This window comes from Mustela erminea, chromosome 6, assembly GCF_009829155.1.
Source record: "Mustela erminea isolate mMusErm1 chromosome 6, mMusErm1.Pri, whole genome shotgun sequence".
Lineage (NCBI taxonomy): Eukaryota > Metazoa > Chordata > Mammalia > Carnivora > Mustelidae > Mustela > Mustela erminea.
Genome location: NC_045619.1, coordinates 116,347,870 through 116,372,782, shown reverse-complemented (window position 1 = coordinate 116,372,782; position 24,913 = coordinate 116,347,870). Strand labels below are relative to the sequence as shown.

General features: G+C 41.4%; 1 protein-coding gene across 4 annotated transcripts in view; it reads right to left on the bottom strand.

Annotated features, from left to right (window-relative positions):
* The window catches only part of DHTKD1 (dehydrogenase E1 and transketolase domain containing 1), a 59,944-nt gene extending 47,581 nt beyond the window's left edge, over nt 1-12,363 (bottom strand). For 3 of the 4 annotated variants that reach the window (XR_004287125.1, XM_032349398.1, XM_032349400.1), the window contains exon 1: nt 12,081-12,363. Coding sequence is in view for 2 of the 4 variants with exons in the window: in XM_032349398.1 (XP_032205289.1) it covers nt 12,081-12,237 (157 nt within the window). In the remaining 2 variants the exon portion in view is untranslated. Of the gene's footprint in view, nt 1-2,615; nt 2,743-12,080 lie in introns of those variants that run through there. The other variant, XM_032349401.1, reaches the window with a different exon arrangement.
* Between the last annotated feature and the right edge of the window lie 12,550 nt (nt 12,364-24,913).

Sequence of the window (24,913 nt, the reverse complement as noted above, 5' to 3'; positions counted from 1 at the left end):
AAATAAATAAAATCTTAAAAAAAAAAAAATTCTTCCTCCCTGCCCGAGGAAAACAAAACAAAACACAACACAACACAACAAAAAAGCCCACATTCTTCCCTGGGCTTCTGTGGCATTGCAAGATCCCAGCTTTCCTCCCAGCTCACCGGCTACTCAACCTCAGTCATTTTGGGGGAGCTCCTTCTTTGCCCATCTCTATAATATTAGTGCTCTGCAAGTCTGCTCTGAGCAGGGTGATCTCCTGCACTTTCTGCAGCTTCTAGTAACGTACAAAAAAACTACATCTCTATCGGGACAAGTCCAGTAGTAAATATGTGGGGTTATCATCACCAGCCTCAAATCAGTAGCCGCGTTGAAAACATTCTCTTAGCGAACCTAGGTCACCTGCGGAGGTCAATGCTCCAATTTCTAACTGCTTGCCAGGCTTTTCATGCTACTCTACAGCTGGGGCGTGGTGTTGGCACAAGAACATGCAGACACTGCGTTTCTGGCAGAGCCAAAGAGATCCCCTCCCCTCCGCACCTCTACACTTATCCTACATCCACCCCCGCAATCTGTTTTCTCTCAAACCCTCCTACCATTGTTCTGGTTTCTTCTGGGGACCCAATCCCGTATGCCTTCCCTCTGCCTCCCAGATCTTTCCATTGTGACCTCTGGAATTCTGCTCCATGGATTAACAAACCTCTCTGCATTCTTACCCTCTTCTTTAAACATTCCTTATACCCCTGTCCTAACTGGAACCTGCTTACCTCCACCAGAGGACAGGGGGAGGTGAAGTTACTCATCCCACATCCACCCCTCAGGTATTGAAGGTGGGAGTCAAAGCCTCCTTGTGCCTCAAGGACAATATCCTATCCTTATTACATTCCCGAACTGTTAGGGTTCTAACTCTGCAAACCCCCAGTCCTTTGAGGGACACGCCATAGTATTTTCAACTAATCTCCATTTGCTAATAGCCATTACAAAACAATGTTATAGGAGAAGCTTAAGGGAAAAGTGTCAGTACATGTAGATAAAAAAGACTATAAACTATATATAGCATGAGCCTGCTCTTCATTAAAATGTGTACAGTACATAATGCATATTTCAGCATGTAGTCTATAGTCTATATAGCATAATATTAGTATCAATATATTTCACATATATGTATGTGTGTATACATATTTCATATATGTCAAGGAAATGGACCAAAAATTTAGGGATTATCCTATATTAAAATTTCTGATTTTTGGTTTTTCCTTATCATATTTGCTGAGTTTTCCACAATGAACATGTATAGAGCTCTTTAAATTGTACCCATTTAACTGACTTGTTGCCTCTTGTACTCTGAAAGCTTTTTTTTAAAAGGCTTTATTTATTTATTTTGACAGAGACAGAGAGAGAGAGAGCACAAGCAGGGGAGAGCAGCAGGCCCAGAGAGAAGGAGAAGTAGGTTCTCCGCTGAGCAGGGAGCTGGATGTGGGGCTTGATCCCAGGACCCTGAGACCATAACCAGAGCCGAAGGCAGACACTTAACTGACCAAGCCAGCCAGGCGCCCCTGAAAGCTTTTGATAAGCAGGTTTTCTCCAGCGCGCCTGGCACACCTGTCCCCACCCATGGACTTCATGCTTGTACGAATTGGTTCTATTTGTTCCTATGGCTGTTGCTTTGGGCAAAAGTAAAATATTAGGGGGAAAATCATAAAAATCTAGACAGACATTGTATTCAGATTACTTCCATAAGTGCTCTTAATTTTAAAGATTTGCAAATATAAAAACAAAAATAAACATACTTGTTAAAATACTTAAAACATCTCTCCTTTCTTTATCATACTCCTTGCATTAATAACCTTTTTTGAAATTAACTTACATGAAATTAACAGGTTCTAGCTTCAAATGCACTGGATAAAAGTGTTTCACCTGTATTATTTTTGTAGCAAATGAGAGCATGGCAACTGAATACATATATTTCTCATAAAAATAACTTCCTAGCACTGTACAAATAAACTAAGAGATTACTGTAAAAGAAATAAATGTCTTTATGTTAGGCAAAGAACTCAGTCCTCAGGATATCTATAGAAGTTCAGAAGAATGTAATTTGATGTTTAAATCCTCAAGAAGCCAGAGAGAAGAGGGAAAACAAGAGCACATATACACAACACCTCTTCAAAACGAAAGGGAAGATATTGAAGGCAGGTTTCTGGCTCAAGAGACTGGCACACAGTAGATGCTCAAAAAACATTTGTTATGAACTGAATGAAGTCCTAAGAGTCAGCATATCATAAAAGTCACAGAACCCTTGTGATGGAAGTTTTCCAGAGCTCTCAACCTAGAACTGCTGTGGATCCTTATTCCTTACTTCGAGGCCCTCTTTTCTGAGAACTGCATCCCCCCATTTCAGGAAGTGGGTTCCTGAGGCCAAGTCTACCTCATGCCTTTCGGTCTCCCTCCCAATTAACAGATTCCCAGGACACCATAGTTGGGTGGGTCCGATTTAATCTTTCCAGGATTTATGATTTGGGATTGGAAGATACGGGTGGTTCACAAGGCCTGTTTGTGCAAACAACATGGTTTATGCTGAATACTTGCTTTCCTTCTGGAAGTCTGGAATCTGGACACATGCAGAGGATGCTTACATGAACAGCTGCCAATAAAAACCCCAGGTGCCGAGTTTCTGATCAACTTCCAGGTTAGCTACGTCACACGTCTATCACTGTGTGGTCAAAGAGGAGTGCATTCTGCATCACCCCTCATCAGGGAGAGAGCATCAGAAAGCCTACACAAAGGCGCCTCCAGAAATGCCTTGTCCTGTGCTTTTTCCCATTATGATCCCACTGTGTATCCTTATTACATCACTGTGATAAATCTGAGCCGAGAGTAGAACTATTAGGCTGAATGCCCTAAGTCTTTCTGATGAATCTCTAAATGTGGGGGTGGTCTCAAGGACACCGGACACGCAATATGGGTGGCAAAGGAGCGAGTACATTAACAGGTGTGCCTTGTAGGCCCACCCACAGCCTTTGCCAATTATCCCAGAGTTAGTTCTGGTCTTCTTCCTCCCCTCCCCTAACAGAGTCTTGGTTACTTACTACACATACCCTTTGGTTCTGGGAGATACCCTTGTATCTTTCAAATAAAGTCCCCTCTTTGGGTTAGATGGCCACAGCTGGTTTCTGTTGATTGGGACCAAAAGAACCTTAGCTAACAGGGGTGTGAAAAAAAGAATAATGACAGGGATATCTACATCAATGACTTTATTCTCCCCATAAGCAAGCACAGTGGGGGCGCTAAAGAGTTTGATTTTCAGGAAGAAAGGGTTCATATTAACCATCATTAAATACACAGGCAGATAAACTAAACTTAGTCCTTAACCTTAAAGTCAGTAGAGTTCTTTCTCATCATCTGGTCATAAATAGCCTCCCCCAAAATATCTAGATCAGATCCAATAATCTTCTTCCACTCAAGGCAGCATATGCTTATAGCAAGTGGGAACGTTGGATAAAATGACTGAAGACTCCAAGAAAGAGAATTTCGTAACTGGAGTCCCTCTGAACCCCAGGAAAATGCGATGGCTGCCTCCCAGCTTCAGCTCAGGAACGTTGTAGATAACCACATTAAAACCATAAGTACCAGAATATTGTATTCTCTACAGCAAACTCAGACTAGGTCTGCAACTGAGTTCATTTTATACCATCCTCTCTCGTTCCATCTCAAACACAATATGTTTATTAGATAAATTTATTTTGCCATATATTTCGTTCTTAAAAGGAAATAAAAAACAGATTAAACAAAAAACCCTTGTTCTGGTCCTTTCTGTTTTTTTCCCAATCCTTTCCTAAAGTAAGGGTCACTGACTGATAGTAAATGGTAGTAAAAAATAACTTTAAAAAAAAGATTTTATTTATTTATTTGATAGAGAGTGTACACACATGTACATACAGGAGTGTGCACATGTGCGCACAGGTAGGGGGAGGGGCAGAGGAGGAAGAGAAGGAGACTCCTTACCTACCAGGGAAGTCTGATGTGGGGCTTAATCCCAGGACCCTGGGTTCATGACCTGAGGTGAAGGCAGATGCTTACCCGACTGAGCCACACAGGCACCCCGAGAATTAACTTTTGCTACACATTGTGTTCAGTGTTTCACACACAGCATCTTACCTAACTCTTACAACCCTGAAATAGGTATCCTTAGCTGCAGAAGAGTAAACTGAGGCTCAAAGAGGTTAAGTGACTTGCAGAATGTCACACAAAAAGTAGAATTCGAACCCAAGCATATTTGACTTCCACCCAGTCTTTTATCCATTACACTACAACAAAAAGTGAAAAGGGAAGTCCAGAGCCTATAGCGAGAGGGATGAGAGAACTGGACATCATTGAGACATTTAAAAAAAAAAAAAAAGTAAAAGAGCTAATGCCATTAGCCTTTTTTGGTCTGCATTTCTTACTCCAGAATTATGGAGAATTTTAAAACTCTCTAAGCAATAAGATTTTCTTCAACTGCTTTTCCCATAACTCCAGTAAAGGCTCCCATTATTTCTAATATGCAACATACTCACAACCTCACTCCAACTATTAAAGCTCAATGCCAAAGTCAGTAACCACTCAATGCTGTTTGGAATCCTAAGGCTCCCATCTTCTGCTTGTTCCTAAATTCCTCCATTTTTTGTAATCCAAACCTTCCATCATTAAATTTATACTCATGAATCAGCACTCTTCCATTTTCAACTGGGATTGTTGTTCAATAAATTCAAGCTTACCCAAACTGAGGTTTACAGAGGTTAAAGTACAAGCTGTTACTAAGAGCCAGATACAAAGAACACTCACCACAGGTCAAATTTTAACTGGTGAAACCACTGCCATCTAAGAGGTTACTAGAAGCAAATTCAATACCTCCTTAAAGCCTCCATGTAATAGAAGTTTTAGCAAATGATGCAGTCATCCTACGCAGGCACAGATTTTCAGCCAGGATAAATATTTGAAGAAAGAAGGCTGATGACAGAAGGGCAAAGAGGAAAAAGGAGGCACCCTAACTTTGGTCATGCCTCCTCCCATTTCACTACGTCACCTTTGACTTCAGGAGGGCCTTTCCCTTTGATTAAGTCTGTCAACACCAAAAAGTTGTGTACATGATCCACAACACCAACTCAATCCTTCCTCTCAACCAAGATGGTACCTTTTAAGACAACTGGCAGGCATTAAGCACTCCTGTTCTAATTCATAGAACTGACCATGAGCACACACTTAAATGGAACTTAAGAAAAAACACAGCAGGTCTTCATTGTGTTCATCAGCCAAAAAGAAATTATTACTTTTTCTAAAACATAGTAATATAATCTATTACTCAATGTATACAGTGCTTCCTTTCTTGATACTTGGTGTGATGGGGGTACATGCAAAATACAGATGCACTAAATATTACAAATACATTGCACATACAGAATCATATTTCCATTTCTCCATAGGATTATATCATTTAATAAGTATTCAGTGAACTGTGGAGCTGAGATAAGGTAAGACAAGGTCTTCACCAGGCAGGATCTTACAATGTGAGAGGATGGTCCCTACACAAATACACACGGTCATAAAATGTTCCGCAGAGTTCAAGAGGTCCCATACTGAGAGCTGAAGGAGCTCAGATTAGGACAGGCTGGAGTTGTCTAGACAGATGTTACAGAGGAGATGGGAATGGAGATGGTAAGAAGTGGAAAGGCATACAGGATAAGAGCTAGAACATGGGGACATTCATGTTGGAGAAAGGTAAGAAAGAAGGGAGAAGGGCACTGAGTATCTAGCAAAAGAATCTGTATTTTACTCTGAGAGGCAAAGTAGAGCCTTTGGACATCTGAGTTAAGAAAATGACTTGGGTGCCTGCGTGGCTCAGTCATTGGGTGTCTACCTTCGGCTCGGATCATGACCCCAGGGTCCTGGGGTCAAGCCCTGCATGGGGCTCCCCGCTCAATGGGAAGCCTGCTTCTCCTTCTCCCACTCCCCCTGCTGTGTTCCCTCTCTCATTGTGTCTCTCTCTAACAAATAAATAAATAAAGCCCTTTTAAAAAAAGAAAAGAAAATGACTCAATGAAACCAACGTTTCAGAAAGATTGGACTAAGCCAGACAGGAACTAGGCTATACATTTTAATACCAGTGAGGCCTACCAGTTTTATCTTTTTGAAGTCATGCATCTCTTTGAGAATTCAATGAAAGCTACAGGCTCTTTGCCTAAAAATAGACACACACAGAGTCATGCAAAGTCTACAGACCCTCTGAAATTTTTTCGTAGAGATCCACGGGCCTTGGATAAGATGACCTGAATTAACTATTTTTGTGCAGCAGATGAGAATTAAAGGCCTGGACTAGGATCCCAATAGTGAAAATAGAAAGAAGGCAAGGCTTTAGGAAACACAGTGCTCAAAATCTGATATTAAGTATGAGCTCAAAAAGTTGAAAGTGGGTTGCTTGCCCTGGATTTTTACAATTCGTGTGTAGCAGAGACTCCCACAATTCCCGACATCCATTTTCCCTTCTCTTTCATAGTAATACATAATCGAACATACAGCTTCCCAGAGCAAAGATATATGTCCCGGCCTCCAAGGCAGCCAGCTGGCCACGTAACTAAGTTCTGACAAGTGAGAAGGTAGGAGCAGCGATGGTTGCACCTTCTGGGTCTTGTCCTTAAAGGGAGAGGTGTTCCCTTTCCCTTCCCCCTTTCCTCCACCCTGCTGGCCAGACTCTGGATGCAATGGTTACCCATCCTGGACCAGAGTGGAGAGCATACCCACAGGATGATGAGGAAACAACACAGAAGGAGCCTAAATCGTCTAGGGCTTTGCAGAGCAAAACTATCATACCAGCTCGGACCTCTACTCATCTTACTTAAATCACTGTTATTCCAGGTCTCTGACATAGCCCCTGAACTTACCCTATCTAATATACAATCTGGTACCCAAGGTGGGTTGCTATCATAACAGAGCCCAAAATACACATGACATTGGCTTAGCAGTCTGGCAGTAGGTGCCAAGGACTAGATCTTTCAGACTAGAAAGCTAATGGGCACTGTGTTATGCTGTCTGAAAAAACACGTGGAAAACTGTCACCTGTGATATCCTGCAGGCAGACTTATGTCCACAGGGCTGTAGCTTAGTAGTGTGTGATCACTGTTTCTTTTCACTTTCAGGAAAGCCCTGGGAGAAAGATGAGGTCGAGCAGGATCAAACAAGAAGAGATGGAGGGAAATTCAGCTCTGCTAATGGGAGGACTCTATACCTGGAAGGCAGATCCTGGCAAGTTTGGAGAATTAGAAGCACTCAGAAAAGGTGGTTCAGGGTGGGGCAAGAGAAGTGGGGGCACCTGAGTGGCTCAGTCAGTTAACCGAGGGTCTGCCTTTGGTTCAGGTCACGATCCTGGGGTCTTTGGATGGAGCCCCATGTGGGGCTCCCTGCTAAGTGGGAAGTCTGCCTCTCCCTCGGCTCCTCCTCCCACCCCCCAACCCCTTGTTCTCTCTCTCTCTCTCAAATAAACAAATAAAAATCTTAAAAACAAAATAAAACAAAAAACCAGAAAGAAAGGAAAGCGAAGAAAAGTTGTTTCAGAAGAGGCTGCCTTAGCAGGAGGTAAAAAACAGACAAACCCTCCATCAAGTACCTTCTAGAAAGCATTTACTATGAGACAGTGGGAGCCAGCTAAGCCTACAAGGTCCAATAAAGGGTGTTGCCTTCCGCTACTATTTTTAGATGGTCTCAAGGTAAGCACCATTAAGTTTAGGGAGCTAAGTAGGTAGGGCACAGAAGCAGTAAATAAAAAACCAGAGGTTTCAGGCTTAAAAAATAGATCTAGATAAGATCTTTGACTGAAGGCAATTTGCTCATGGAATGACCACAGGCAGAAAGACTGCAGACCTATGACTGTTCTAAAAGAACTGTACTGTTGGGTACCTGAGTGGCTTATGAGCAACTGGCTCTTGATCCCTGCTCAGGTCATGATCTCAGGGTCCTGGGAGGAAATCCTGCATAGGCTCCTCCTCTCCCTCTGACCCTCCCCCCTCACATAAACAAATGAACTTAAAAAAAGAAAGAAAGAAAGAAAGAAAGAAAACTGTACTGCCAACAAATTCCGGTTCTGGTCATAAAAAACATCTGTAATTGATGACCCGCTAAAGCAATTCTCAGGCTGTGGAAGGTATGCAGCCCCCAAGGAGGGCACACCCCCCACGCCCATGTCGGAGACTTCCACAGAAGACAACTGGTGAAAGAGAGAAGGTGAAGCCAGGGGAATGTAGTGAACTTATTACACAGCCACATCCGAGAGCTTTTATCATTCCTCTCCAACAGGATTTGATAACTGGTTTGAATAGGGCCCTTTGTTGTTCCTCATTCTTTCCTTTTCCAGATGAGAGTTTTCTTTGTATACTGGATGTGTCAGTATGGGGTGTGTGGCAGTTCATAAAACTCCAGAGCAGAAGCCACCATCAGCCCGGACAGGGAGGGCTGTACATTCTCTGGAGATAAGGGACTTTGAGATGGATTCAAGGAAAGAACAGAGGAGAAAGGAGGTGGTAGTGCAGTGATTACTAAGTATTTTTCAATATTTTCTCCACAGAATTTTTAGTTGGTACTTGGCCAACCTGAATAAAAATTATGCTTTCCAGGAACGCCTGGGTGGCTCAGTCGGTTAAGTGCCTGTGTTCTCGCCGGTCATGATCCCATGGTTCTGCATGGGTTATCCTGCTCAGCAGGGAGACTGATTTTCCCTCTACCTGCTGCTCCCGTGCTTGCCTGCTTGGGTTTTTTTTTCTCTCTCTCTCTGACAAATAAATAAATTAAATCTAAAAACAACAACAAAATCGGGGAGAAGAAAAAAAAAGGATGCCTCAGAGGCTCAGTCAGTTAAGCATCTGCCTTTGGCTCAGGTCATGATCCCAGGATCCTGGGATCAAGTCCCACTTCAGACTCCTTGCTCAGTGGAGAGCCTGTTTCTCCCTCTGCCTGTTCTACCTGCTGCTCCCCTTAGTTGTGCTCACTCTCGCTCTCTCTGTCTCTGACAAATAATTTTTTTTTAAAAATTGTGCTTTCCAAAAAAAATTACGCTTTTCAGTCTCCTTTGCAGATACATGCTGACCAAGTTCTGGCCAGAGAGATGCTACTCCAAGTGACAGACCCAACTCTCCCCGGCCTTTCTCCTACCCAGCCTAGGAGGAGATAGTGATCTACAAACCGAGTCACTGCAAAATAATAGAGTAAGTTCTAAAACACAGAGAAGAAAAGCCTGTCAAAGATCTGCGTGCAATGGTAAGTTTGAAGAAAGTTACAGGGTGGCCTACTTGCCTTTCAGTTTTCAGAAATTCAAAGTAGTTAAAACATAAGAAGAATGAAATTATTGCCCTTAGCAACAAAATTCCTTAAGCTAGATCTTGTAACTGTGCAACAATTGTTTCCAGGCACTGATTTCACTCTTGCCTCCCAATACCACAAGAGGCCACCCTTGGCCTGCAGTTCTAACTCAATACCGACCTTTCAAAGGTCACCAAGCACCTCAAAGCACAGCAAATTCATGGGGGGGTGCAATTTGGTTATGAGGAGGGAGGGAAGGGATTGTGTATAAAATCAACCCCAGAGATATTTTTCAAACACCAGCCCAAAACTCCCAAGATAATTTGGGTAGTCTTCTAGTTAAAAACCACTGGCCCATGGGGCACCTGGGTGGCTCAGTCGGTTAAGCGTTTGCCTTCAGCTCAGGTCATGATCCCAGGATCCTGGGATTGAGCCCCACATTGGGCTCCCTGCTCAGCAGGAGCCCCTGCTTCTCCCTCTTCTCCCTGCTTTTGCTCTCTCTTGCTATCTCTGTCACTATCTGCCTGTCTCTCTCAAATAAATAAATAAAAATAAAATCTCAAAACAAAACAAAACAAAACAAAATAAACACTGGCCCAGGTTTTTCCAAGACAAGTTTTCAGTTGTCAGGCTGTTATTAAGAATCGAACAAAGGGGTGCCTGGCTGGCTCAGTCCATGAGGCACACAACTCTTAATCATGGGGTTGTAGGTTCGAGCTCTACGTTGCATGTGGAGATTACTTAAAAGTAAAATGCTAAAAAAAAAAAAAAAAGGAAAAAAAATCAGATAGAGACCCAATTATGAGAGAAAATCTTTAACAAGATCACAGTAATTGTGCACAGAGCACACACTAATATGATTTTAAATGAAGAAGAGATTGTAAAACATGTCCTACACATACATCCTTTGAGACTATAACAGTATTTGGCCATAGTTGGTTGTGGACCTTCTGCTAGAGAATCACCTGGGATGCCTGATTAAAAAATCTGTATTTTTGAACCAGATCTCAGACCACTGAGTTAGAACCCTGGGGTGGGAGGATACTTGGGAACTGGCTTTTTTTTTTTTTTTTTTTTTTTTTGGATTTATTTATTTATTTGAGAGCGAGCAAGCGAGCATGCCAGGGTAAGGGTAGAGGAAGTGGGACAGAAGCAGACTCTTTGCTGAACTTGGAGTTCCATGCAGGACTCCATCTCATGACCCTGAGTTCCTGACCTAAGTCAAAATCAAGAGTCAGATGCCAACTGACTGACCCACCCAGGCTCCGCAGGAACTGGCCTTTTAAAACTCAATTCAAAGTGATTTGAATACACATACACGTTTGAGAATAACTGACATATAAACTTCTTAACATTTGGGCACCTGGGTGGCTCAGTCAGTTGGGCGTCTGCCTTCGGCTCAGGTCATGACCCCAGATTCCCGGGATCAAGTCCCACCTCGGGCTCTCTCCTCCACGTAAAGCCTGCTTCTCCCTCTCCCCCTGCCTGCTGTTCTACCTGCTTGTGCTCTCTCTCTGTCAAATAAGTAAATAAAATCTTTTTTTTTAATTTTTAAAAAATAAAATTCTTGACATTTGATTTGCAAAGTGAAATAAGACAACAGTCTTATCCTCAAGGGATTAACAATCTAGTTGGCCAAATGCTTTCCCTGAAGAAATCTCACTGCATCCAAGAGACAGAAATCAGGTTCACTATAAATGTCCTCTGAGGTCAAGAGCAAAATATCAAGGTTCCAATGTAAATGTAAGATTCAAAGTTTAGGTACTTATATGATGAAGAGGATCTTCATTGTTAACCTGATAAGTGGACTGAAGATGCCAAATGATCTTCCTCAAATAATCAGTCTGTATTCATCTTCTACTCTGTGAGGATTAAATATAGACAACTTTGGGACACCTGGGTGGCTCACTCATGAGCTCATGGGTCATGGAGCCCCGGGTGACGGGTCACACTCAGGAGGAGATTGCTAGAAGATTCTCTCCCTCAGCTCCTCCCCTCACTCACCTCCGCCAGTGGTGTTCTCTCTCTCTCTCCAATAAATCAATATATTTAAAAAAATAAAAGACAATTTTTCAGCATAAACTAAATACTCAAAATAGGTCTCTTGCACATGAGCATGCAAAGATAGGTCTCGAGAACCGTTATTCACATCTCCTAATTCACTAAAACCACCAGCAACATACTTCTAAATTCAAAAAGGAGTTTAAAACTCTGAAATTAAAATAAGAGGCTACTTAGGTCAGGGAGACAGAAAACGAATACCATGCTGTGGTCCAGATCACCAACTAACTTGACCTCTTCAACCCTCGCTATACAGTTGTGATCCCCACACATTCTGCTCACACGAGCCTTAGAGATGGCTCTGGAAATGTCTCCTTGAGTAAACTCGAGCAGCTGGGAGATCTTGGAACTCTTGTATTCCTGCAACCCTGCCTTCGAAAAGAGCTAAGTTTCTAGAAGTTTACATCCAAGGAACAGAAAGGCCAAGACCTCACAAAACTAGTCAGAACACGAACTCTGGTAAGATCACCCAAGCGTGAATCCAATTACGAGTCCTCGACCTCAAGATTCCCCAGCTAGGAGGCTGGACAATGACCCTGACACCACCACCCACGCCTGCCTTCCTTGGCCTCCTCACCTCCCCTTACTCCCCACCCGCCCGAGCACACTTTGCAGACCCCAGAAGCCCGACCTCGCCCGCAACAGCACCCCACATCAGGCCTGTCGGGGAGGCCCCCTCTTTCCCCTGCATCTACGATCCCGGCCCTATCCCAGACCTGGAGGGCGCGCCAGGCCGCCCCGGGGCTCCCGGCTCTCGGGCTTCCTCGGCCGGTAGCCATAGACGCCCTTCTCCGTCTGGTAACCACGCCGGAGGAGGAGCGGAGGGGCTCGCCAGAAGCCTCGTCTTGCTGCTGCCACAGTGGCCGTGGCCATGTCCCGCCCGGACCCCTGAGTCGCAAGACGAGGGGCAGCAGCCGCCGGGAAAACCAAGGGTCGCCCCTGGGCCCCTGGAACCCTTGCAGTGGCCCAGCGGGAAGCGGGAGGCGGGAGCCCCACCCCGAGACAACGCCCCCGCGCCTGATTGGCCAGGGGCCGGCCCCTGGCAGCCAATCCAGGTCAGCAGCCGGCGGGGCGGAGCCTCGCCCGGGGATGCGGCGGGACTCCTGAGGTCCTGGAGGCTGAGCGAAGCAGGCAGTGCGGAGCCCAGCGTCATCGGCTTTCCCGTACAAAACTCGTCGTCTCTGTATGTTCTAAGGACTCCCGCCGAGAGTATTCACCCACCGCCCCTCTGCTGGAAGCCCCAGACCGCAGCCGTACAGACACGAAGGGGAAAATCAGCTACAGGATGAAAAAAAAAAAAAAAAAAAAAAAAAAAGTAGTGGGATGGGGACAAAGGGACGCAAGAAGGAAACGTCATATGAAGGAGCCAGAAAATCAGTATTGTTTCTTTTTTTCTTAAGAAACAATCTGGGAGAAAGTAGAAAATAGGAGAGGAGGAGCCTGTAAGGGGGGGATAAAATAAAAGTGAAAAGAAATTGGGCATGGAAGATTTCAGGTATCGTGGAGATACTGAGATTCTCCGTTGGTTTATCTCTGACAGAATTTCCCAAACTATTTTTTATTCTACGACTCTCCCTTAACTTTGCCAGTGGGGTGGGAGATGGAAGGGGGTCTGAATCCCTCCCTCGTCAGTCATCCCATCATTCCAGTCTGCCATGCAACAGTACCCCATACTCCTAAGAATGTTACACGTATGGGCCCAAGAGATAGCTTTCCACCTCACTCCCTCAAGCCCCACGCCCACAGAGCACTTTGCTAGGTTCCAAGGATTAGTAAGATACAGGGTCTGCCCTTAATCAGTTCCCAGTCCAGTTGCAGACTGAACTCAACACACAGTATGGAGAGATCCTTGGACAGAGAGGCATATGCCCTGCAAACATAGGCAATGGGGGTAGAGTACGAAGAGATGTATCAGGGGAACCTCCAAGTGGAAAGGACACTAGAACAGAATCTTCAGGGATGAAGTAGGTTATGATGATTATGATTTTTTTCTTTGTAATTTTAACACAAAAGAGTCCAGAACACGTTTGAAAGATGTTCCAAAATACTAAATCAAAAATACGGAAGGGAGGAATAAGCCAAGAGTATGAAGTCCCTGCAGAGATGGGAAGCCATGGGCTCCAAGCACTAGAAAGAAGAGATGCATCTTCCATTGTTTTAGGTGGAAATAAGAGAAGATTGGTGCAAAAGCAATCAGAGTTGTAGATGCAATGGTAAAATTTTGAGGGAATTTCTTCTGTGTGAAGTATGAGGCTATAATTTGCCCCCAAAAGAATTATCTGAGAAGGTGCTGGGGAGTGGGGAGGTGAGTCAGAGTTCAAAAGGTGGGGACAGTAGGAAACTGTCACTGAGGAAAGTAGTAAAATGTGAAAGATTGTCCTAAAGTTTTGCGTGCCACCCAGTTGAGGCTGGTGACCATGAATAGAGATACCAATTTCTGCTCTTTTGTGATTTTCTTCATTAGTGCTCAGCTGGCTTGGCAAAGAGAAGGTGGGAAGGATGATGACTGGATCCATTCATGGCTGTAATTTTTCCAGGCAGATGTGATATAATGGCCAAGACACAAAGACGTTCGAGATACTAGTTGGCAAACAATTAAAATTAAAAACAAACAAACAAAAAACATGGACTCTATGCTGGGGAAAAAAAGGCTAAAGATATATGAATGGGCTCAAAAAAGAAGGGAAGTGCCAGTGGGTTGTGAATTCCAATGAGGCTGAAGAATAGGTAAACTCGAGGTGCCTGAGAAGCTGAGCTAGAACAGAAGATCGTAGAAAGACAGTGGGGTATTTGAAGCGGCTCATTCTGCCATTGGTCCTGTCCCTGTGCTTTAATAAAAACACCTTTTTGTGCTGGAAAAGAAAGAAAGAAAGAAAGAAAGAAAGAAAGAAAGAAAGAAAGAAAATGGGGTGTTTGTTGTGATGATTGCAGAAGTGATGCAAATTTTGATAATGATAAGGAAAATTGGTTGGCGAAAGTGAAGTGATGAAGAATATTATCAGGTAATGTCTCAGGTAAGAACTGAGAGGTCAGATTTTTAGATGATGTGCCATAGAAACACTCATATCACCTTAGAAGTGCCAGGAATTAAAGTAGAGGAAGATTCTTAGCTACATGTTGAACCCTCTGGTGAAGGAAGAGGAACATCTAGAAAGTTGGCAGATGATGCTGTGGAAGGAGAAAAGGTGAGGCATATCCTTAATGCATGGATTCACATTGGCAGGGAAATGGGAAAAAATATAGTCAGCAACTGGGAATAAAGATGATACAGGTCCCATCCCTGGACCAGGTACAGTCTATCCAAAATAGCTCTCAAATCTGTCCACTCTCCATCTTTACCACCTAGTCCGGGCCATCAGCACCTCTCCCCAGGAGGACCACAGTAGATTCCCAAATGGTCTTCTGGTCTTGGGTCATTCCTTGCCTTGCCATACTTCTTCCACATTGAGTCAGACTTATTTCCTAAAATTAATATCTGATTCACAGGGCTGTTGTCTGAATTTGAATAAGAGCATTCAATCAAAAAAATACATAGCAGATCGCGGGAAAAGAACTATTATAATCATTACAATATTATTAACACTGTTTTAAAACTACAGTTTATGTAGTTTAATCATTTTATTATTCCTGGAAAACTTAAATGTTTTGTTCTCTTTTCTATCATTATCTTATTTCTAATAGGACATGGAAATAGATAGAGATGGTTCTATATATAGTTCTATATAGATTTCTAGAATTGAAATGTAATGCTGTGGTAATTGCACGAGTGCTGTGCTGGGTATCAGACTACCAGATTCTAATTCCACTTTTTCCATTGATTGGCTATGTGTCCTTGGGAGGACACCACCTCTCTATTTCCTCCTGGTCTACACATTCTTTAAATTTCATTCAAGTTCTAAATGGTTTTGATTCAAAATCTTAATGTAAAAAATAAGAGAATATGTGTTGGGCCACTAGAGGAGAAGGGAAGAGTATAGGCCTTATTTATTTATACAATGGAATGTTTTATAGAAATTAAAAAGGAATGAACTAGGTGTACGCATAGAACACAAGTAGTTTCCCAGTATATAAAGTGGAGAAGAGAAAATGACAGAAATGATATTCACACAAATTTTAAAAATACACCAAGTTAGTCTATGTGTTTTTAATGAATCTGTACATATATAGTAAAAGCGTAAATATATAATTAGGTAAGATGCATATCAATTTCAGTAAATTGTTTGGGGGGCATGGAGAGGAAAAGAATGGGCGGGGCAGGAGATTTTATGAGTTCTACAGTGCTATAGCTCTTCTGAAAATTCTGATACATATATTTCAAAATGTTTGTCTTTGTTAGTATTTCAAAAATATTTAAAAGTATTTGTCAAATTGTGGGTGATAAGAGTATGATTATTTGGTTTATGTGACATGTGACTCTTGATTTCAAGGTTGTAACCTTAAGCCCCACTTTGGGTGCTGAGAGTACTCAAAAATAAAATCTTTGGGCACCTGGATGGCTCATTTGGTTAAGCCACTGCCTTCAACTCAGGTCATGATCCCAGAGTCCTGGGATCAAGTCCCATATTAGGCTTCCCCTGCTCTGCAAGGAGCCTGCTTCTCCCTCTCCCTCTGCCTGCCACACCCCCTGCTTATGCTGACTCTCTCTCTGTCAAATAAATAAATAAAATCTTTAAAAACAAAGTAAAATAAAATAAAACCTTTAAAATAAAAATAAATGTTATATAAGTATTACATACATTGGGAAAAAAATAAAATAATATATTTTAAATTGTAAACATTTATAAAATATTTTAAAATTATAACTGAAAATTAGAAAGGTCTTCCCTGATGTCCTTCTTAAAATTGCAACTAACCGGGGAGCCTGGGTGGCCCAGTGGGTTAAAGCCTCTGCCTTCGGCTCAGGTCATGATCTTAGGGTCCTGGGATCGAGCCCCGCATCGGGCTCTCTGCTCAGCAGGAAGCTTGCTTCCTTCTCTCTCTCTGCCTGCCTCTCTGCATACTTGTGATCTCTCTCTGTCAAATAAATAAATAAAATATTTTTTAAAAATTGCAACTAACCTCCTCACCCTTCATACTTCTGCTCCCCCTTACTCTACTTTTCTTATTTTTTTTTATCATGACATGTATTATTTCCCAATGTACCGTAAAATCTGCTTATCATTTTTTCTCTTTCTCCTTTAACTAATATGTAAGCTCCATAAGGACAAAGATCTCTACAGGTTTTCCTCACAGATTTATCTTAAGTGCTTAGAAGAGTGCTTCGCACAAAATAGGTATCCCAGAAATATTTGCTCAGTGATTGTATGGATTTTAAAGGCTGACTGCTTGTGTTGAAATTCTTTTATATATTTATTTGTTTATTTGACAGAGAGAGAGAGAGAGATCCCAAGTAGGCAGAGAGGCAGGCAGTGGGGGAGAGGGTGAAGCAGGCTCTCTGCTAAATAGAGAGCCCTATCAAATGTGGGGCTCAATCCCAGGACCCTGAGAACATGACCTGAGCCAAAGGCAGAGGCTTAACCCACTGAGCCACCCGGGCGCCCCCGGTGTTGAAATTATAGTGCTACCACTTTCTAGCTGTGGGATCGTGGCCAAGTTATTTACATGCTCTTATTTGCATTCTCTATCTGTAAAATGGGACTTGTAATAGTACTTACCTAATCAGGTTGGTGTAACTACCTATCAAACACTTTAGAACAATGACTGGCATAATGTAAATACTCAATACATATTAGAAATAATAATTATTATAATTATAATTATAATTATTATATTGTTAATGTTATTACAAGGTCTTAATCATGATAAGTGACCCTCAACATGATTCCTGGGATGTGATGATCTTGAGCCTGCATGAGGCCTGATAAGTAAGTCCGTGTGTCAGGGTTCAAGACATTTAGCAATGACTCAGTATGAGAATGGGAATATTCTAGGTATCAACTGAAGGAGTTCAGAGTATGCCACCCCAAAATATGCCACTCTGGCACAAGGATCATTTTGAGCTGAAAGCAATTGAGAAGAAACAAATATAAGAAGGGCAAGATGATTCCTTTTTTTAAAAATTTTTTATTTTTTTTATAAACATATAATGTATTATTAGCCCCAGGGATACAGGTCTGTGAATAGCCAGGTTTATGCACTTCGCAGCACTCACCGTATCACATACCCTCCCCAATGCCCATAACCCAGCCACCCTTTCCCTACCCTCCTCCCCCCGGCAACCCTCGGTTTGTTTTGTGAGTTTAAGAGTCTCTTATGGTTTGTCTCCCTCCAGATCCCATCTTGTTTTATTTATTCTTTTCCAACCCTTCAAGTCCCCCATGTGCATCTCCACTTCCTCATGTCAGGGAGATCATATGATAGTTGTCTTTCTCTGACTGACTTATTTCGCTAAGCATAATACCCTCTAGTTCCATCCATGTTGTCGCAAATGGCAAGATTTCATTTCTTTTGATGGCTGCATAGTATTCCATTGTGTATATATACCACATCTTCTTTATCCATTCATCTGTTGATGGACATCTAGGTTCTTTCCATAGTTTGGCTATTGCTGCTATAAACATTCGGGTGCACGTGCCCCTTTGGATCACTACGTTTGTATCTTTAGGGTGAATACCCAGTAGTGCAATTGCTGAGTCATAAGGTAGCTCTATTTTCAACTTTTTGAGGAATCTCCATGCTGTTTTCCACAGTGGTTGCACCAGCTTGCATTCCCACTAACAGTGTAGGAGGGTTCCCCTTTCTCCGCATCCTCACCAGCATCCGTCATTTCCTGACTTGTTAATTTTAGCCATTCTGACTGGTGTAAGGTGGTATCTCATTGTGTTTGATTTGTATACATTGTTTGATTTGTATTTCCCTGATGCCGAGTGATGTGGAGCACTTTTTCATGTGTCTGTTGGCCATCTGGATGTCTTCTTTGCAGAAATGTCTGTTCATGTCCTCTTCCCATTTCTTGATTGGATTATTTGTTCTTTGGGTGTTGAGTTTGCTAAGTTCTTTATAGATTTTGGACACTAGCCCTTTATCTAATATGTCGATTGCAAATATCTTCTCCCATTCTGTCAGTTGTCTTTGGTTTTGTTTACTGTTTCCTTTGCTGTGCAAAAGCTTTTGGTCTTGATGAAGCCCCAATAGTTCACTGTTGCTCTTGCTTCCCTTGCTTTTAGCGATGTTCCTAGGAAGAGGTTGCTGCAGCTGAGGTCAAAGAGGTTGCTGCCTGTGTTCCCCCCAAGGATTTTGATGGATTCCTTTCTCACATTGAGGTCCTTCATCCATTTTGAGTTTATTTTGTGTGTGGTATAAGGAAAGGGTCCAATTTCATTTTTCTGCATGTGGCTGTCCAATTTTCCCAACACCATTTGTTGAAGAGGCTGTCTTTTTTGCATTGGACATTCTTTCCTGCTTTGTCAAAGATTAGTTGACCGTAGAGTTGAGGGTCTATTTCTGGGCTCTCTATTCTGTTCAATTGATCTATGTGTCTGTTTTTGTGCCAGAACCATACTGTCTTGATGATGACAGCTTTGTAATAGAGCTTGAAGTCCGGAATTGTGATGCCACCAACTTTGACTTACTTTTTCAATATTCCTTTGGCTATTCGAGGTCTTTTCTGGTTCTATAAAAATTTGGGGATTATTTGTTCCATTTCTTTGAAAAAGATGGATGGTATTTTGATAGGGATTACATTAAATGTGTAGACTGCTTTAGGTAGCATAGACATTTTCACAATATTTGTTCTTCCAATTCATGAGCATGGAACATTTTCCCTTTTCTTTGTGTCTTCCTCAATTTCTTTCTTGAGTACTTTATAGTTTTCTGAGTATAGATTCTTTGCCTCTTTGGTTAGGTATATTCCAAGGTATCTTATGGTTTGGGGTGCAATTGTAAATGGGATGGACTCCTTAATTTCTCTTTCTTCTGTCTTGTTGTTGGTGTAAAGAAATGCAACTGATTTCTGTGCATTGATTTTATATCCTGACACTTTACTGAATTCCTGTACAAGTTCTAGCAGACTTGGAGTGCAGTCTTTTGGGTTTTCCACATATAGTATCATATCATCAGGCAGGATGATTCTTAACCACTGGAGACAACTATAGACTCTAATCAGCCCAGAGAAGGCACCAGAGGAATCTACATAACAAACTCATTAAAACAAACTTTATCTTCCATTGGTGCCTCCATATATCTACCTTCTCACAATCTGCCACCCCTAAAAACCTAAACCCTGTTTCCTTTCTTTCATCTTTTCTGCAAATTCGTTGTTCTTTTGTTAAGATGCTATATAAGCCCAAGTTCTAACCACTGCTTTTGTGTTATTCATCACTGAATTTCTCCCCTGTGTGCATACAGGTAGTGCATATGTTGATAAACTCTGGTTTTTGCTTGTTAATCTGTACTTTGTCCATCTAATTTGCAGGACCCCAGGCAGAGAGTCTAGAAGGGTAGAGTGATAAAGTTTTTCTTTCTTTGTATGGCTAATTCTGTCTCATTAATAGAATGTTCAAATACGGGAATGGTCAATTCACCAGGCTAGAAACAGAACTATTTTATTTTATTTTATTTTATTTTATTTTATTTTATTTTATTTTTGAAAGAAAGAGAGCAAGTGTGGGGGAGGGGCAAGCAGGCTCCACATCTAGCCCAGAGTCAATGAGGGGCTTGATCTCACATTCTGAGACCACGAGCTGAGCTAAAATCTAGAGTCAGATGCTTAACCAACTAGGTCACTCAGGGCCCCAGGCCTATTTTATTTTTGAAGAAAGGTCTTTTCTTGAGTTCTTTGCCCTATTATTTGAAGCACTGTGCATGCTAGAATTTATACTTTTAAAGTAGACTAATTTCTTGCAGCAGCAACTTTCTGTTGAAAGGAATTCTCAAATTATCATGATAACAGGGCACATAAACACATTGTTCCTTTTTACATATACCCCAAAATGTATCTATTGCCAAAAGTAACAAATTTCATTTTCTTTCTTTACCCTGCCCACTTTTATTTGAGATGTTAAGAGTAAGGTACACATAACCAACTATTCTGACCCTGGAAACTGAGGAGCAAAAGGTGAAATTAAAAAAAAGGTAAAATTTACTCGAATGAATCCTTTAGCTTAAAAAATAACTCTTTTTTCTCTATTGCTATTACTTAATCTCATTTCTTCCCTGATTAATAGAAATTCCTTAAAAAATGACTACTTCTTAATATCTTTTTTCCTCTCTGGCTAGTAGCAAAGATCTTTTCTTTGTTCTCATGAGTTTCCCCCCTACATTGTGAAATATATATAACTTATAAAATATATTTATAGAGTATATGTATATAACATATAACATTAAAAATAATTTCAGTAATTATCGCACCTGCCTGGCTCAGTTGGTGGAGCATGTGACTCTTGGTCTTGGGGTTGTGAGTTCGAGCCCCATGTTGGGTGTAGAGATCCCTTAAAAATAAAATCTTTAAAAATAATAATAATAATTCTTATTATCATCATATTAGTTGTCTGTTGCTGTACAACTAATTACCCCATAATGTAGTAACTTGAAACAACAAGCATATTATCTCACAGTTTTTGTAGGTCAGTAATCCAGACAAAGCTTAGCTCAGTACCTGGGGCTCAACACCTCTCACAAAGTTGCATTCGGACTGCAGGTTGGGATTGTGTTTTCATCTGAAGGCTCATCTGGAGGGGAATCAACTTATATTTCACCCATGTGGTTGTTGGCAGGATTGAATTCCTCATTGGCTGTTGGCCAGAAGCATCCCTCAGTTCTTTGCTGTGTGGACCTTTCCAAAAAGAGTAGGTCAAAACATGGCAGTTGGCTGTGCTCGGGGAGAGAGGAAGAGAGAGAAAGTTCCAAGATTTTGTAAACTAGCATTAATACCAACACACCATCACTTCTGTTCTATACTCACTAGAATTAAGTCGCTAAACCCAGCCTATGTTCAAGGGAAGGGGATTACATGAGGGTGTGAAGAGCAGGAAGTGGGCATCCTTGAGTGCTGTCTTGGAGGCCATCTACCACAGCCTGTGACCACATGACCACTTCTAGAAATGTATGACTGAAGGGTGCACCATACTCATCATTTTGGCCTGTCACCCACGCATTGCCTCATGTAACTCTTTCACTGGCTACAACACTCTGTCTTGTTAGTCCTCTATCTTTTCTGTTTCTTTTCTGAATCGTTTTTCAGTCATTTTCCTTTTCCAACTTCTTTTGTTTTGTTTTGTTTTTAAAGATTTGTTTATTTATATGAGAGAAATAGTGCACATGAATGAGGGTAGGGGCAGAAGGAGAGGGAGAGAGATTCTCAAGCAGACTCCACACTGAGCATGGTGCCAGACACGGGGTTTGATCTTACAACCTAAGCCAAAACCAAGAGTCAAACACTTAACTGACTGAGCCACCCAAACACCCCCTTTTCCAACTTCTGACTTTCATCTCTACACTCTTGCAGAAAGTCTATCTGTCACCATTGAGACTTCCTGCCCAGCTCTCCCACCCGATATTTTGCAAAACCGCTAACTAATCTGCCAATTCCTCTCCTGAATTCCTGTAACACATAGAGGCAGTATCTTCAGTTGAACATTTTTTTCCTCTGCTTATCTTATCTCCCAAAATAAAATGTTTGAGTGGGGATAATGATTTTTTTTTAACTGTTCGCTTGTATATCTTGAGTGCTCTGTGAGAGTACTTCCAATTCTCTATAACTCAATGACTCCCATCTTCTACCTAACACAGTAGAAGAATGACATTGTTTTACTTTATTGGAAATCAGTTTGGCGTATATTCATCCAATGGAAAGTAGTAGGCATTTACTTACTGAATTAACACTTGAGAAGTGCCTACTATATGCATTGGGCTAGATGCTTTGGAATATAAAAGTGAAGAAGTTAGACACGGTTCCTACATTCAGGAGCTTACAATCTCAGATAGAAGTACAGTAATCACACAAATAATTCATTATAAGTATAAAAGAACCTTGAAGGATGGGTATAAGTGCTATGAAACTAAATAACTGAGGGGAATATTATCTAGTCTGGAAGATTATATAAACTGAAACTTTGAAAATGAAACAGGAATTGGGCAAAAAGAAGTGTCAAGGATGGATAACGCAAGGGCAACGTCAAGTTCTAACAAGCTCCTTATACTTTCCTACTGCTTAGTGAAATATATATATATGAAGATTTTATTTATTTGAGAGAGAGAGAGAGTGAGTGAGCATGAAAGGGGCGAGGGGCAGAGGGAGAAGCTGGCTCCCTGATGAGCAGAGGGCCTGATATGGGACTTGATCCTGGGACTCCAGGATCATGACCTGAGCCGAAGGCAGTTGCTTAACCAACTGAGCCACCCAGGTGCCCCAGTGAAGTATATTTTTAAAGTACCCTTTTAAAAAATCATATTCTCTACTTGTGTCATGGTGTTACTTTCACTTTCCTTCCTTTTACATCATTCCATCAGAGTCGTAACAACTGTCATGTCAATATATTGTCTTTAAAAAGTATTTGTGAACATGGCTCCTTCAGAAAACGTCTACAAGGTAAGCGACCCATCCACTGCCCCCTTCTTTGCTTTGCTTCTAGAGCAACTGAGTTGATATTGATGCCATTGACTGAGATAAGGAAGAGTGGAAGGGGAACAAATTTGGCAAAGTTCACTTGGGACATTTGAGTTTTACGTGGGATACTAAGTAGCTCTGTCAACTAGGCAGATGGATGCACCTATCAGAATTCAGAAGAAAAGCAGGGACTGAAAAAAACACATTTGACAGTTTTCAATGTACAGATGTTATTGAGAACCTGGATATGATGAGAAAGCTTAGGTTTAAAATTCTGAAGAACTCAAAAGTTTAAAGTTGGGATAAGAAGGAGGAGTCACCACAAAGAAAACAAGATACAATCAGAGAATTGTGAGGAAACAGGGCATTTGAAGGGACACATGTAGGCTCAAATTCTAGCTCTGCCCGTTATTAACTGTGTGACTGCATAGCTAGTATTGGTCACATTTGGTGGTGGAACACATCTCACTTTCCACCTGGAAATAGAGATAATTATGCCTATCTTAGAGAAAGCTAGTCTAAGCTCATGGCTAAATAACTTCCTCTAAACTGCCTGACTCCTAATCTTGGCTCTATCATTGACCAGCTGGGAGCGTGGGCAGGTTCCCTAATTTCTCTATCCCTCATTTTTCCCATTAGTGAAATGAGCTTAATAGTATTTATCACAATGGATTATTGTGAGGATTAAATAATTAGAGCATGTAAAATGTTTAGAACAATGCCTGACACATAGTTAGTAAGGTCAGCTGTATTATGATTGCACTGTTTAAAAATTTAAAAGAGAACAGTTGTAGAGAACTTGCAAAATAGTACAAAAAGATGATAGCTGTTATTATTAGTTTATCATCATGATCATTATTTTGAGAGAGAGAGTGCATGCGTGCAAGTGTAGAGGAAGGGGCAGAGGGAGAGAAAGAGAGAATCCTAAACAGGCTCCACACCCAGTATGGAGTCTAATGCAGAGCTCGATCCCACAACCCTGAGGTCATGACCTGAGCCAAAAATCAAGATTTGGACCCCTAACTGACAGAGATACTCAGGCACCCCTTGCTTATTATTATTATTATCAAACTGATAATGAATGTTGCATATGAAAAATTCAATCCAAAGTGTTTAGATGAGTCTTTCATGAAGATGTAAGAAAGAGGGAAAAACAAAATGGAATGGCTATTTATACAGCTTTTATGGGAGAAACTTAGGGAAGTATAATGTATACACAATATGTCTGCAGTATAAAATCTTCCCAAAGAAAAATAAGTTGGAAACTACACCCATTCTTTTACCCTTAGCAACTGACACAAGAAGTGAAGTGATGTCAGACTCTTTAGGCAATAACTTTTCCCCCCAGTTCTATTTCTCATTGTGACAATATCATCTGGGTTATGAAGGCAACCACTTCTCATTTGGATTCTTAAACACTTGGAAGGAATGACAAGAGGTGTTGCCAAAATTAAATTAAAATAATGAAGTTAGGGATCATAAAACCTAATCTACTGATTTTTAAAATAAAGCATCTGAGTCACAGGTTACAAGTGACTTGCCCTAGTTTCATTGTGTTACATGTACAGTAGCCAGGCTCCAAGCCCAGACACCCGGTGATTGATTTCCAGCCCTTCCTCTTCCCTTTGTGTTATCATGGGTATAGATTTAGCCATACACTGGTCTGACCCAGGCAGACATTTTTGTTTTATTATATGTACTGGTTGGCCTTGTTAGAACTAGATTATAAAATCATGTCTGTTCTTATTCTATATTCTGTGTAACTGTGTAAAAACGGTATCGATATTATTACATGTGTGGAACTCAGGTATATAAAGTGGGAAATCCAATAAAAATGGAATTCTAGGAATTTCCATTCTAGGAATGGAAAGAAATACTGCATATGAGCATGAGCATTGGAATCAGAAAGTCCAGACAAGAATGGAGATTCTATTTAGCAGCTATGTCATCCTGTGTACATTATCTAACTACACTACACCCTAGTTTTCCCATCTCTAAAAACAA